At 41.4% G+C, this 14,031-nt stretch overlaps 1 protein-coding gene across 1 annotated transcript in view; it reads left to right on the top strand.

Moving 5' to 3' along the window:
• Nucleotides 1-7,907: 7,907 nt before the first annotated feature.
• The window catches only part of rnf31 (ring finger protein 31), a gene marked incomplete at its 5' end in the record, with an annotated part of 43,202 nt that continues 37,078 nt past the window's right edge, over nt 7,908-14,031 (top strand). Inside the window, 5 exons of the mRNA XM_080033464.1 lie at nt 7,908-8,105; nt 8,605-8,751; nt 11,187-11,342; nt 12,197-12,253; nt 13,058-13,247. Of these exons, the coding sequence (XP_079889590.1) occupies nt 7,908-8,105; nt 8,605-8,751; nt 11,187-11,342; nt 12,197-12,253; nt 13,058-13,247 (748 nt within the window). The remainder of the gene's footprint in view (nt 8,106-8,604; nt 8,752-11,186; nt 11,343-12,196; nt 12,254-13,057; nt 13,248-14,031) is intronic.

Raw genomic sequence — 14,031 nt, 5'->3', positions numbered from 1 at the left:
TCACCAAAGCACAGACAGCTTTACAGACAGAGGAGTCAATGATCAGGTCGAGGGAGAGGTTAATGGGATGGATCAAAGCAATACCCAGAATAAACTGGAAGGATTAGGTGTGGAAAGAGGCACATGCATTTAGTCGTAACAGTTGAGAGATGCTGTCATAATATCCCACAAGACTTTCTGGAGTCTCCTCACTTTTTTTTGACAAGCACTGCCGTACAGAAAGAGACATCTCTGCAGTGTTGTCACGTCTTTTTTTATTGGACACAGAGGGAAGAAGAGCGTGCCCACGGTCTGGGTATTATTTGAAAGACACTGCCTCATGTCAGTGTTAATTGATTTTTTAAGAAGCAGACTGATGTGCTGCAGTGCAAAACAGTGACAACTGATGAATCTTTTAGGGCTCAGGTGTGAGCATAAATGAAGCCTTGTATGAATGGTAATATTTGCGACCACTCTGAAGAGTTTTTGTGTACATCTCAACAAGTATACTGTAAAGTTTCCTATTGGTAACTTTGAAGGCCTATTTCTTATAAAGGACTTAAAACACCAAAGGGAAATATGATGGAAGGAAATAATATTTCTTACAATTGTTTTAGCAACTTTTAGCAACATCTTTTATGAGACCTGAACAAAGACAATAGTGAGTCTTTATTCTGTATTATGGGTCTTTCTTAATCAACGTTCTGCTGTATTACATTTTTGTAATTGGATCAAACCCAAGCACAGGATATAGGAGACGATGGCCCACTCGTACCACTTTACTGGACACATATATGGTAGCATTGAATGGTCAAAGAGGACATGTGCTGTGTCCTGAGCACTAATAATTTAATCATTGCTTAGAAAGGTTTGTTCTGTTTTATGTTTGTTTTTTTCCTCTTGTTAATCTATTTGCATCTCTCCATTTTCTATAACAGCAGAAATGAAGGTATTGTCTTGAAGGTAAAAAAGGGCTTTGATTAGTCATGCAGTCATTTATTCACTGCTAGACCACTGCTTGCATTCACTTCTAAAAAAAAAATTAAAAACTCAAAAAATTAAACAGCGTAGGATACAGCACAATATACTTTTGAAGGTTAAAGTGAAAGCAGATACTACAGAAAGGAAAGCGCACATGGACATTAGACAAGTTGACTCATGAGTGGGTCATCACACACTGCCTGTCTCCCAGCTCAGGGGCTACTCCTCACATTGCTATAGTGCCCATACTGTAAGGCTTGACCCATTCCAAAGGATCCTCCTCATGTGACACTTGTTTCACGGTGTGTTTGGGCAGCCCTTGTTAATTCACTAACAGAATCGCTAAGGGAACATTTAATATTGGAGTTGACAAAGGGCACAAACACACCTACTGTATTGGTCTCTGTGAGACTATAGTTTCTAATTGACTTGACATCTACTAAAAATGATGTGTAGATTTGATCATCATTTCTATCAGTTATATTAACAGTACTAACCAAGGGAAAAGCTACGATCTGGGAACTGTGTGACAACAATGAAAACCAAAAGGTCCAAAAACATGAGCAGTCAGAACAAACCAAGAGGTTAAGGACATTTATTTGGAAGAGAAAATGAAGGCTAACTGTAAAATGATTAACCCAAATACCCATCACAGTGTTCAGACCCACCACTCTCCTTGGGGCTTCAACAGACAGTACCTGTCTGATTTGAATGGGGAAGGAAGTACCATCCAACTTTGTTTTTTGTAACTTCTCAAAATTGTAAACCAAACAATCATGTCCTCTCCCCCAGGCTGTTCAGCCCGCGTTCGAGTGTTGTTCAGATGAAGATCATTCTTTTTTCATACAAACTTTGTGGCATAACCTTTACTGTAAAAGAAATGATTATAAGCAACATCTCAGGTGCCTTCACTTTTGGTCTTACTTCCAAATAAAGTTAGACACTCGGTTTCTAACCTGTTTGATCATCTGACGGTGAATGTTTCTTGACTTTGTCGGACTTTGTCGGAGCAATGTCACCAAAAACCTAGTCCACAGCAAGTAACCCAGTGACTGTTATCATTACCAATAGGACAGATGGAAAAAGAATAAGACAAAATAAGTGGTAATACACAAATGCACTGTCCTTAGAAGAAGGGGGCGCATGTGGCCCCTGATCACGCGAGGCCACATTCATGTGATGACTGAAGAGAGAGAAAGTGTGTGGCTTATTTTGCATGGGTGCTGAATGGATTGTAAAGGTAGTATAAGAGTGCCCTCTACAGGCATTGTAAAGGCACTGCAGCCTTTTTAGCACTGTCTAATCTTATTTAAAGGATATGGTTGTATTAGATGATCTGTGCATTAATGAATATTAAACACATGCTGATCCTTCCAACACATTAAATAGTGTGCACTAATGGATGACTCACACACACACACAGTGCAGAGTGCGTGTGTAGTGATGGGACCAGTCACAATGTGAAACATGAGTTATAACTGTGTTCCCAGGTAAACTTACTCACTCTTTCTAGTTGCAGATGTCGTCAGTTAATAAATAAATAAATAAAGTATTGCGTTTTCATAAGAGGAACCTTTAAGAGGAGTTGTGTGTTGTCGACATCTCAGTATGTTTCAAAAGAAATGGGTGCCTTTTCATAAACAGACAATTTATGAGAAGGTGAAAATAAAAACCTGTATCCTCACTTTGGCCAGATTTTTTTGTTGTTGTTGTTTATATTTAATTTAATTTTGTTCTGATTTCCTCTCTTGTTTATGATGGCTGTGTAGTCTATATGTTAATATGCAAACTCCTCAGGTTGAGCTTCTACAGCTTTGTGTCTAATCAACTTGAATGTCAGTCATCATCTCACGTTACAGTTCTGACCACGCTGTGCCACAATCTAGTTTTTTTTCTTCTTCAGCAAATGAAACTTTTTGTGGGAAGCAGTGGCTTCAGTGTATGTTCACTGAGTGAGTTGAGGCTGGATCAGTGTTGATGCTGTAGCAGCATACTGTTTATTTCATCTGCAACCCCTGTAGCCAATGACAAGTCACATCCAATATGGGATACTTCTGGGAGCCGGTATCCCAAACAGGCCATTCTAGGTTGTCACTAGATAAGAGTGCTTTCCTGAGCACAGCAAGATCGCACCGGGGAATAGCCCAACAAAAGAATGATCTGTATACAGTATATATGAGCAGGGACAGGGACATGTGGGGTAAGGGACAATTGATATGGTACAATCGTTTGATAATCCAATTGACAGTACATATTTCAAATAAAAACTTCATGTAAGGTCATTTAAGTACATTTTGTAAAAAAAGCTACAAACTACAGCTTTGGAATAGCGTAGCTCGTGTGTGCTCTGCTGAGATGGAAAATGCTCCCTGGAACAGTCCAGCTCTGTGTGTTTGGTTTGATGGGATGTGGCTCTGGGCTGCAGAAAGTGAAAAGTGTGATGATTCGGATCTCCTAGGCATAACCTTCACCTTCACAAAGTCATCAGAAAAAAAAAAATACATTTTTATTTTGTGTTTGTAATCATTTGGATGTGTACAGTTAGACCAGCATACACACATTCAGACTAAACACTTCAAACTTGCTCCTTCATCTCTTCTGCCTGCTCTTCTTATGTCATTGTTTCTTTGATGATCCAACCCTCATCCGTCTCCATTCTTTGTTTAACCTGTGTGATGATTATAGTCAGTTTCATTATTTGTAAGTCAACAGTATGACAGTGAACACTAGGGACTTTTGATTCAATAACCAATTATGCAAGACAAATAAATGTGTTTATGTGACCTGCCTGTGTCTGGTGTATTTGTGTGATGTATAATGTTTGTTTCTTCATGGATCCAGACATGGTTGGACTAACAACTTGGCAACATGGAGCCAAGCAGCCACATCAGGTTCAGTGCATGTCAGATAGTGTTAATAATGTGACTATTAGATGTTTGTTTGCACTACTAACCATGCCATGAATGCTGACCAGTGCAGTTCATTCTGCTTCCTAATGAGTGATCGAACTTTTTATACTTTCAAGTAGATTTTCTTGTTACAAGCATCCAGCACTGAGTCTCATCCAGCATCACTCACCTGCTGCAAAGCTTTCTCTGCTGCTTTACTCCTTATCTGAACTGGTACAGCTCAAACATTCTTCCTGTACTCTTTGAGATGAAAATAATTGATAGTCATACGCTTAAAGAAGATTGAATGTTAATAAACATAACTAAATGATAGCTGTAGGTACATGTAACTTACATATGATTGGTGAGATAAGAAATAATGACTACGTCTAAGGTATCTTAATATCTCAATTATGATTATTATGGCTGATTATAAATCCAAAACATATATTATCACCATACAGAATTGTCCATGATCATCACCTAATGTTGTGTTAGAATGTATTACCAACTGAAATTATTATGATCATTAGAATATTGAACTCTTATATGCTTTTGCTAGGCCTCTATGACGAAATTATGAAAAGAAAAAGCATCTGGCTAATGTATTGATTATTTTGACCATATACTGCAGATTAAACACATTGTGCTTCTTACCTCAGACTACATTGTGTCAAGTTTGACAAGGTTATTAGCTTTTAAACCATTTCAAATTTGATATAGCATTGAAATAACATTGGTTGTGTTCCAGGTTGATAGCGACTGCTATGATTTCTACAAAGAAAGGTCCAAAATTAAATTACACATGAAACTTTACAATAGCCTACAAGACTAATGTCTGAACATATATTAAAAAACAACGACAATATCAATTCAAGTAGCCTAGAGGCTATTGCTAACAATAGAACATTGTCCACAATCTGTCAGACAGTGTCCATTTAACAAAGATATGATCGATACTCAAGAGCAAAATAATATCAACGAATCGCATATTGACATATAGGCCTATTTCAGTAAATTGGTCAAATTGGAACGACCGGACCATAACAGGAGGGTAAAGACATTTGTAATCTGATGACACCCAAATTTACCTTTTTTTTTATTATATCTTTATTGAACATGGTTAAAAAAAAACATAATAATAATACAAACAAATAAAACGATTGAGCAGTAAAAAAGGAAAGAAATAAATTAAAAACAAACAAATGGGATCCTCAGGATCCTAAGCAACAAATACATAACTCAAATAACATAGTTCATGTTCAAAAGGGATAGGAAGAAGTTAAGAAAAACTTTTCTGGTCCTACCCCCTCTTATTTTTTATAATTGTTTACAAAAAAAATAAATGTTCAGTTTGAATCTACTGAACCTCAGTACCAAATCCCCCCATAACCCCCCCATCTCTCACATTGAATCCTGCCTGTCTTCCCTTACACTCTGGATGAAAGCAAATTTACACCCCCCCCCCCCCCCCTCCCCACACTCACTATTGATGGCACCACGGTCTCCCCCTCCCCCCAGGCCCGCAATCTTGGCGTAATTTTTGATCCCTTGAACCCCACATTCGTCACACTGTCAAAACCTCCTTCTATCACCTCCGTAATATTGCAAAGATTAGATCCTCCCTCACACCCCATGCTGCTGATAGACTCATCCATGCCTTCATCTCCTCCCGCTTTGACTATTGTAATTCACTCCTCGCCGGCATCAGCACCACCTCCATCAACAGACTCCAACGTGTCCAGAATGCAGCTGCCCGTCTCCTCACTCACACCAACTCGTGGAACCACATCACCCCAGTCCTCAAAAAGCTCCACTGGCTCCCCATTTCATTCAGGATCGATTACAAACTCCTGGTCCTCACCTACAAAGCCCTCCACCATCTGGACCCCCCATATCTCACTGACCTTCTCTCCCCCTATCAACCCCCCCGGGCCCTCAGATCCTCCTCAGCCAGTCTCCTCTCCACCCACACATCTAAACTCTGCAGCTTTGGTGACAGAGCTTTCTCCAGGGTAGCTCCCAGGCTCTGGAACAGCCTCCCCCAACATATCCGTGACTCTGAGTCCCTCACCATCTTCCAGTCCAAACTCAAGACCCATCTCTTCTCCTCTGCCTACCCCTAGTTCACCCACCAACCCAACTCTACATCTTCTTTTTGTTTGTTTATTGTTTTGTTTTTGTAAAGCGCTCTGAGTGAGAGAAGAGCGCTATATAAATAAAATGTATTATTATTATTATTATTATTATTATTATTATTATTATTAATCATTGACATGACGTCATAGCAACGCCGTTCATAGATATAAATGCGAAAGGTGACGTCATCTAGGCTGCGTCCATGTTTTGCTCTCTTTTGAGAGAGAGAGAGAGAGACCGCTGTGTTTCTGTTGGGATTTTAAACTGATCCTATTATTCAGCGCCGTTGTGTGGTTACAGTAGGGTTTACATTGCTAGCAGTGAGAAGCGCTACTGATGTATTACTGACATCCCCCATGACGTCATTATGGAGAGCGTATGAAGCCGCAGCGTGCTGAGGATAGACTGTGCCCTGTAGACCAAGGTAGGTACCATGGGTAGGTAACAGCCAGCCCACCGGCTCATACCGCGGACTACTGATGCTCATCTACATCTGTTAGCTCCAGGTTAAGATGAGTTTACAGCTACAATGCTTTCAGAAGTAGGTTAGATGTTCATCGCTGTTTCAACCTGAATATTCATGTATCCACCAGCAGCCAGCTGCATAGGCTACAGCCTAGTGACGAGAGCATGCCTTCTGTAACAACTATGCTTATACAATAGGCCTAGTACAAATCCAGTGTTACACATTTCACCGAGCTAAATTTACACCAAATAGCCTATAAAAGAAGGTTATAAGGTAGCATAAGACACAACAATCATCCCTTTCCATGTTTAAGCGTTAGTCGAGAGGTAGCGCCTAAATCTGTTAGCCTAGATACCTTATTACGAATCAGGATATTTTGATGGGCTTTTATGTTTGGTGTTAAAACTGTTCCAACATTACTGATGACTGGATGTAGCCCTGACTACCACAGGTAGACAATAGGCTCGTTTGAGTTCAGTTGCGGCTCGTCTGCAAAGTAGACGAGAGTAGCCGAGTGCAGTCGGGGGAGTGACGGAAAAGCCTGACAGCAGCCGGACAGCTCCGAGTCGGCTCGACTTTCATGTGCCGTCGGAAGTAGCGTCTTGGTTGCGGATGCAGTTCGTTTTCTAGTATTATTCTGAAGGCCTATTAAAAACATATTCGTAGGAAAGCTACACATTAGAAGCAGAACACAACACAAAGTTCAACATGTCATGTACAGGGACATCCTGGAGAACTATTGCCTCCAACAACAAGAAGGGTCTGGGAACAACTTTAGGCTGCTAGACCACAACCAGAGACCACACAGGGCAGCTGCACTGAGATCATTTCTTGATGCAGAAGTTTAAGCCTAGATATACAGTTTGCAGAGGTTGATTGTGTTTTAATTTTCACTCTGATATGTTTGGATGAAATTGATCAATACGCGTTTGAGAAGATATACACTTTATCTATCAAGAATAAATCACATTGTCACACAATCATTGCATGAGAAGAGGTCAAAAATAATTGATTCCATCTTTTTGGGCGACCGTGTAGCCTATTATTGCTGGTGTCTCCAGTTATTTCCCCTGAATATGTTTGTGTTCTGGACTGGTGGTCGGACAAAACATTGGAAGATGTAACTAGGGACTCTTGGTTCTCTGCATTAGCATTATTCTATGTTTTTGACACTTTAGGACATCAAAATAAATTCATTAAAGAATATTCATTTAATACAGTAGGCTATATTAGCATGAGGATGTTAACATTTAGCAGCACTCATGCTAAGTCTAAGTACAGAGCCACTTTAGCCGCCCCACATTATAAGGAAACGAATGACCAAAGGAGGGATTTTCATTTCTGTGACTTGAGATGTGTAACTGAAATGCATATGTATGTTTTATTAACTAAGTTTAATATTACATATGAATGTCAGCCTTTGCATGTGCATTGATTGTGTGTGTGTGTGCAGAATGCCGTCTCTGTCTGAGCAGATGCAGGCTGTGCGGAGCCGGGCGGAGGTGTGTCTCTACTCTGGTGGCAGGGTGGTGGAGGTGCGGGCTGGGGTCATGGCTATGGCCAATGTGTCCCTACCACCCTGCTCCAAGTACCAACACATCACTGCAGAGACCATGGTCATAGAAAACAGCTTCGGGAGCAATAGGAAAGAGGTGAGAAAGAACATCTTGAAACATCTCATCTTGTCTTAAATCTGCCAAACTCTACCTGCAGCTGTTCTACATGGCTGTACTGTAGTAGGCTATATTGAAAGTATCTGTGTGCTACTTTCAGCCATGTCATTTCCATTGCCTCCATTCTACATCACTGTCTAAACAATTTGACTTCAGCTCATTTTATGCAGGAGGCTAGGAAAGGTAACACCACTCAATTAAAGTGTGCCTTCAATGATAATACGTCATACTCATTAAACTTATATGTACTTTGGAGTCCACTGATGAGTTTGTATGATTTCTGATTAGCGTGCAGTGAAAAAGGCATGGTTAATTGTAATCAGTATGTTTGTGTAACTGTCACTGGACTATTTCTATGTTGTCTAAAACAATAACAAGATTATTCATTTAAACAAATTGTAAATTTCTATTTCAGATTGAAGTTGAACCTTAAAAGACTGAAAGATGTATCTCCACTCACTGTGTGCCTCTTGTCCAGACCCTGGCCTCTCTACAGCGCCTGTCCACAGCCCTCAACATCCTGGAGAAGTATGGCTGTAACCTGACCAATCCCAACAGGCCAAAGTACTGGAGGACAGTCAAACACAACAACCCAGTGTTCAGGGCCACTGTCGATGCTATTCAGGTAATTCAAACATAGTATGGATAGACTTTTGCAAGTGCTCTGTTCAAATTTGCTTCTCAAAATCACTTCAAACCATGGGAAGTAACACAGAAATCCAACGACTGAGTTAAGCATTAGGTTAGCAGCTTTTATGACATATTGATGGCATGGTTTGTCAGTCTACAAATGGCCTATATACTGTATAAGCCTTTGATTACTAATTCTCCTGTCCTGGGACCTGTTTGAGGAAGCAGGGTTTACAAACTCTGGGTTTAATCCTGAGCTCTGAGTTGCTCAACTCAGAGCGCAGGGTTGATGAGTAACTCTGGGTTTTGGGTTTCAGAACAGTGGATCAGCGTTGGGTTAATCAACTCTGAGCGTGTTCACTCTGGATTGATCGCGTGCGTAAAAGCCATCATCAATGGATCGCTGATAACATGATTCACCATGGAAACAGGAGAAACAAATGCTTGATCCTCCCACTTCTCCACTCCTCCCACTAGAGTGAGAAATATGAATGAATGAACAATAGGCTTACTTAGGGAGAAGAATGAATAGGGACATTATGTCATTCTCTGATCTAATCACCTCGGAGAATCATTACGCTTCCATATGAGAAGCAATAGCCTATTTTAAAAAGTTACGCATATCAGCAGCATTAAGCTGGCGCCGCACAGCATTGCTGACAGTGTTTTATATCTGCTGTATAATATGTAGGCAAGCTATAATACTGTGCAGTAAACAGACTGTCGCTTCTTTTAAATGAGGAGTGAAGGACTTTAACATCAGGCAAATTAGATGACAGTTTTCATTGTAGAGCCTGTAACCAAATCCATGTTCCTCAAGTGACCACAGTTTAAATTATTATATCATTTCTATATTCATATTAAGCTGCGAACACACCGCACTGGCCCCCTGCGGCGGTTGGCCGCGTGAACGCAAATTGCTCGCCGCTTGATCGCAAATTGCTCGCCGCTTGATCATATTGGGCCATATATTCCTGACGCCGACGCCGTTTCTGAGATCAGACCCGTCACACTTACGGTGCAACAACAACAACATGGTCCAGATGTGCCAAAAAATACAGATGTAGGTTCACTGTGTAACCAGCGGCAGTCATGTCACAAATAGCATTAAAACAGCATGAAGACGCACCCCGATCGCAAATACACATTAACAGCAATTCAGCAACATACTAAACACAATAACAACAGCAGTGTGTGCTCAGCTGCAAAAATAAAGGCAGACATCAGCCTAGCTGAGATGAAAGTGCGCGGTCTGGCGGAGGACAACACCGGTGCTTCGCTGTACTATATGGAATTCCACACGGACACTGACTTCACGTTTGGGTTCATATTATCCTCAGGAACAGCACACAGCTGGGTGAGTTTCACTATGCTAACCGGCGCTACCTTGGCTAAAGTACAACCAACAGCTAAACAGATGCAAAATACACATATTTGCAGAATGTATTGGAAGCCCAATGTCCTCACTCCACACGCCCACCTCGTCTTGCAGACCACCGGGCAATCTCAACGCTGATTGGCTATCGCGGCGCGGCGACGCCAAAAAGATAAATATTTTTATCTTCTGTGTTCGCCGCATATGTTGGCCGCGCCGCAAATGGTAGCGCCTTCGATTCACGCGCTTCGATGAGGCGCGGCCACGCGCCGCGGAAACGCCCGCCGCTGGACGCCGATTCTTGGGTGGAAGTGCGGCCACGCGCTAGTACATTAACTTTGTATGCAATCTCGCCGCGCGGCCAGTGCGGTGTGTTCGCAGCTTTAGGCTATTTAACAAGGCTTGTCTGTGACTTTGTCATCACACAAGTGAACAGTAACAATCGCGTGCAGCCTGACAGAAATCAGATCAGCTGCACAGATAGAAAACTCCTGTTAATAAAAAAATAATGATATGCAACACAAATAGGTTTATTAATCTGAATGTAGAACATGTTCATGTAGAGCATGTCACGATGTGTAAGGTGGTCGCATATGAAAGACACGAGGGCTGAGAACAAGGCTACTGATCAGATAAATGATCGATCAAACGTAAAATCATCAGGAAATGATAAAAACATCCCGATGGAGATTTCTATGGAGTGATTTTGCTTCAAACTGTACAGGGACGCGTGTGACAGTGACACTCTTTCTTCAGTCGGAGCTGCAGCGTAAAGTGAAAACAAACTCAGGGTAGGTCTAACCACCTATCCAGCAGGTTAGACCCACAGCGTATGTTGCCGCAGTAACTGACTCTCGGTTGCGCTGAACCTGCTACCTGAAACGGAAAACCCAGAGTTTCCACTAACTCAGAGCGAACAAACTCTGGGTTGCCTCAAAACCAGCTACCTGAAACAGGCCCCAGGTCCTTTTGAACCTGTTTTCAACATGTCCCATCCTTGTCACAAACTTGTCCCGGGCCAACGGAAAGATAAATGTTGAGTTCTCTGATCCCAGGGAGGACGAGCAGTGCTCTGTCTCTATGGTTACTCCAATCAGCAGCCAGATGGGCTCAGCTTCCCTGATGATGTCACAGATCCTGATGTGGGACGCGTTGCTGCGGTTACATTGGAAGTGATGAGCCTGAGGATGGAACTAGAAATGCTTATTAAGGTGTGTATATTCTCTGTCTGTTTATTAGTTACTTACACTGAATAGTAGGCCTGAGTAAGTAAGTAAGGCTTTAAATAGAACACTTATATACTGAATAGTAGGCCTGAGTAAGTAAGTAAGGCTTTAAATAGAACACTTATATACTGAATAGTAGGCCTGAGTAAGTAAGTAAGGCTTTAAATAGAACACTTATATACTGAATAGTAGGCCTGAGTAAGTAAGTAAGGCTTTAAATAGAACACTTATATACTGAATAGTAGGCCTGAGTAAGTAAGTAAGGCTTTAAATAGAACACTTATATACTGAATAGTAGGCCTGAGTAAGTAAGTAAGGCTTTAAATAGAACACTTATATACTGAATAGTAGGCCTGAGTAAGTAAGTAAGGCTTTAAATAGAACACATATATACAGTTACAAAGTACTTTTAAAGATGTGTTTAAAACTGGAGTCAGTGATTCCGATGAACGCTTGTTGTTTGAGTCATTTTCTGTCAAAATGAGTGAATATCTCTTCACCATCCGCTACCTGTCCATACTGTGTGTGTGCTATAAAGAAATTCAGTTTAAATACATAGCCTACTAGTCTCTGTGAACGAGCATGTTGTTAGCTATGATGGGCCCCCTTTGTTTACATGCCCTTTGTTTACATGCCAGTCTACAGAGGGGAAATATACACTGATTTTGACAAAAATATTTTTTCAACAAACCTTCTCCAAAATCGCTGACTCCACCCTTTAATTCAGAGGCACGGCTCTCATAAACATATATGTTTATGCATTGTGCATTGGACTTTTTGCTTGACATGAAATAAAAGGCCTTAATGTCATGATGACTTGTGATTTGGCTTCTTTCTAGGAGGCTCATCCCAACCCTGAGTTCTATGAGAGAATCATTCCCACACTGAGACACAAGGTACACTCCATCAACCCTTATTATGTTATTGATTCACTTCCATGTATAATTGAAAGACTGAAATGATGGGGTAAATGAATATTGAATCACGTGCACACAACCTCTGCTGCACTGAAAGCAGGAATGTTTTCAGGGCACTCAATACATCCCCATTGTGTCCTGGGATGTGTTGAGATAACTTTCTTACATTTCATGTCTAATGAAATGAAGCAGGTTGTTAAAAGACTTACATGTCATGTCATTTAGCAGACGCTTTTATCCAAAGCAACTTACAACTGGAGCACACATTCATACACCAATAGCAGCAGCAGCTACCACGCAGGGTGCAAGCTAACTATCAGGAGACATTTAGGGTTCAGTGCCTTGCCCAGGGACACTTGGACATGTGGCGGGGAGACGGGGGATCCAACCACCGACCCTGTAGTTGTGGGTCGACCACCCTACCCACTGATCTACATCCCCCCTACATACTACATACTACATACTACACAAAGAAAACAGAGGACTGGACTTGAGTCTTTGACAGGGAGTATCTGTGCGTCAAATTCCTTTCCAGCATCACGGGGCAGACCCAATAGTTTATTTAAACACACTACATCCCTGTGATTTGAATTTTGAATTATATCTGAGACTAGTCTTTTTATTATTCTCCTTTTGTTATCCTGGTACTGTTGGATGGTAAGGAGAGCTTTTTTCCGATGAAGCCATCTTACCTGGTCAAATGTTGCTATTAGTATGCCTTTATGACCTGACCATTCTGTTACATGTTCTTTAGTTCTCTTATCCACTTTTCTTTGATCTTAGGATGTGGGTCTCAACACTGATGCTGTGGTCTACCAATCCGCCTCCATTCCATGCCATTCAGAAGCTCAGAGCAAGTCTGTAGGCTTCCCCATCCACCACCACTCCTCCAGCCATGGCCGCTCCCTGTCCTCTACCCAGCAAGGGGGAAGGTCCATTCAGCTCTTTCCTGTCTCTTCAAACAAACACCCAGGTGAGCAGAGAAACAGCTATTTCACAGCATTGACTACTTGGTTTAATCGTATTTGTTGACATGCTATAACTATAAAGGTGAGACACTGACATTTTGAGATTTTTGTGTATTTTGCTTCTATAACATACTATGATACTACTTATAAATCTAGTATAAATCATTCCCTCTCCTCTCCTCTGATTGGTCCATTCCCTCTCCTCTCCTCTGATTGGTCCATTCCCTCTCCTCTCCTCTGATTGGTCCATTCCCTTTCCTCTCCTCTGATTGGTCCATTCCCTCTCCTCTCCTCTGATTGGTCCATTCCCTCTCCTCTCCTCTGATTGGTCCATTCCCTTTCCTCTCCTCTGATTGGTCCATTCCCTTTCCTCTCCTCTGATTGGTCCATTCCCTCTCCTCTCCTGTCCTCTGATTGGTTCATTCCCTTTCCTCTCCCGTCCTCTGATTAGTCCATTCCCTTTCCTCTCCCGTCCTCTGATTAGTCCATTCCCTTTCCTCTCCTGTCCTCTGATTGGTCCATTCCCTTTCCTCTCCTGTCCTCTGATTGGTTCATTCCCTTTCCTCTCCTGTCCTCTGATTAGTCCTTGAATTTAAATTATTAATACTCAAATTCTAATTGCTCTACCTTATTTGAATTGATCACCTTGAATTTGAATTATTGATACTTGAATTTAAATTTGATGTCTTTCCATATAAATCACAATGACGTGTGTCATAAGCATCTCCTGTGATGAACCTTAAAGCAGAGTGAGAAACAGAGTGGAGTTTAAGACATGAATGTGATGCA

This window comes from Ammodytes marinus (genome assembly GCF_949987685.1).
Source record: "Ammodytes marinus genome assembly, chromosome: 9".
Classification (NCBI taxonomy): Eukaryota; Metazoa; Chordata; class Actinopteri; order Uranoscopiformes; family Ammodytidae; genus Ammodytes; species Ammodytes marinus.
This window is presented reverse-complemented; position numbering and strand designations above follow the sequence as displayed.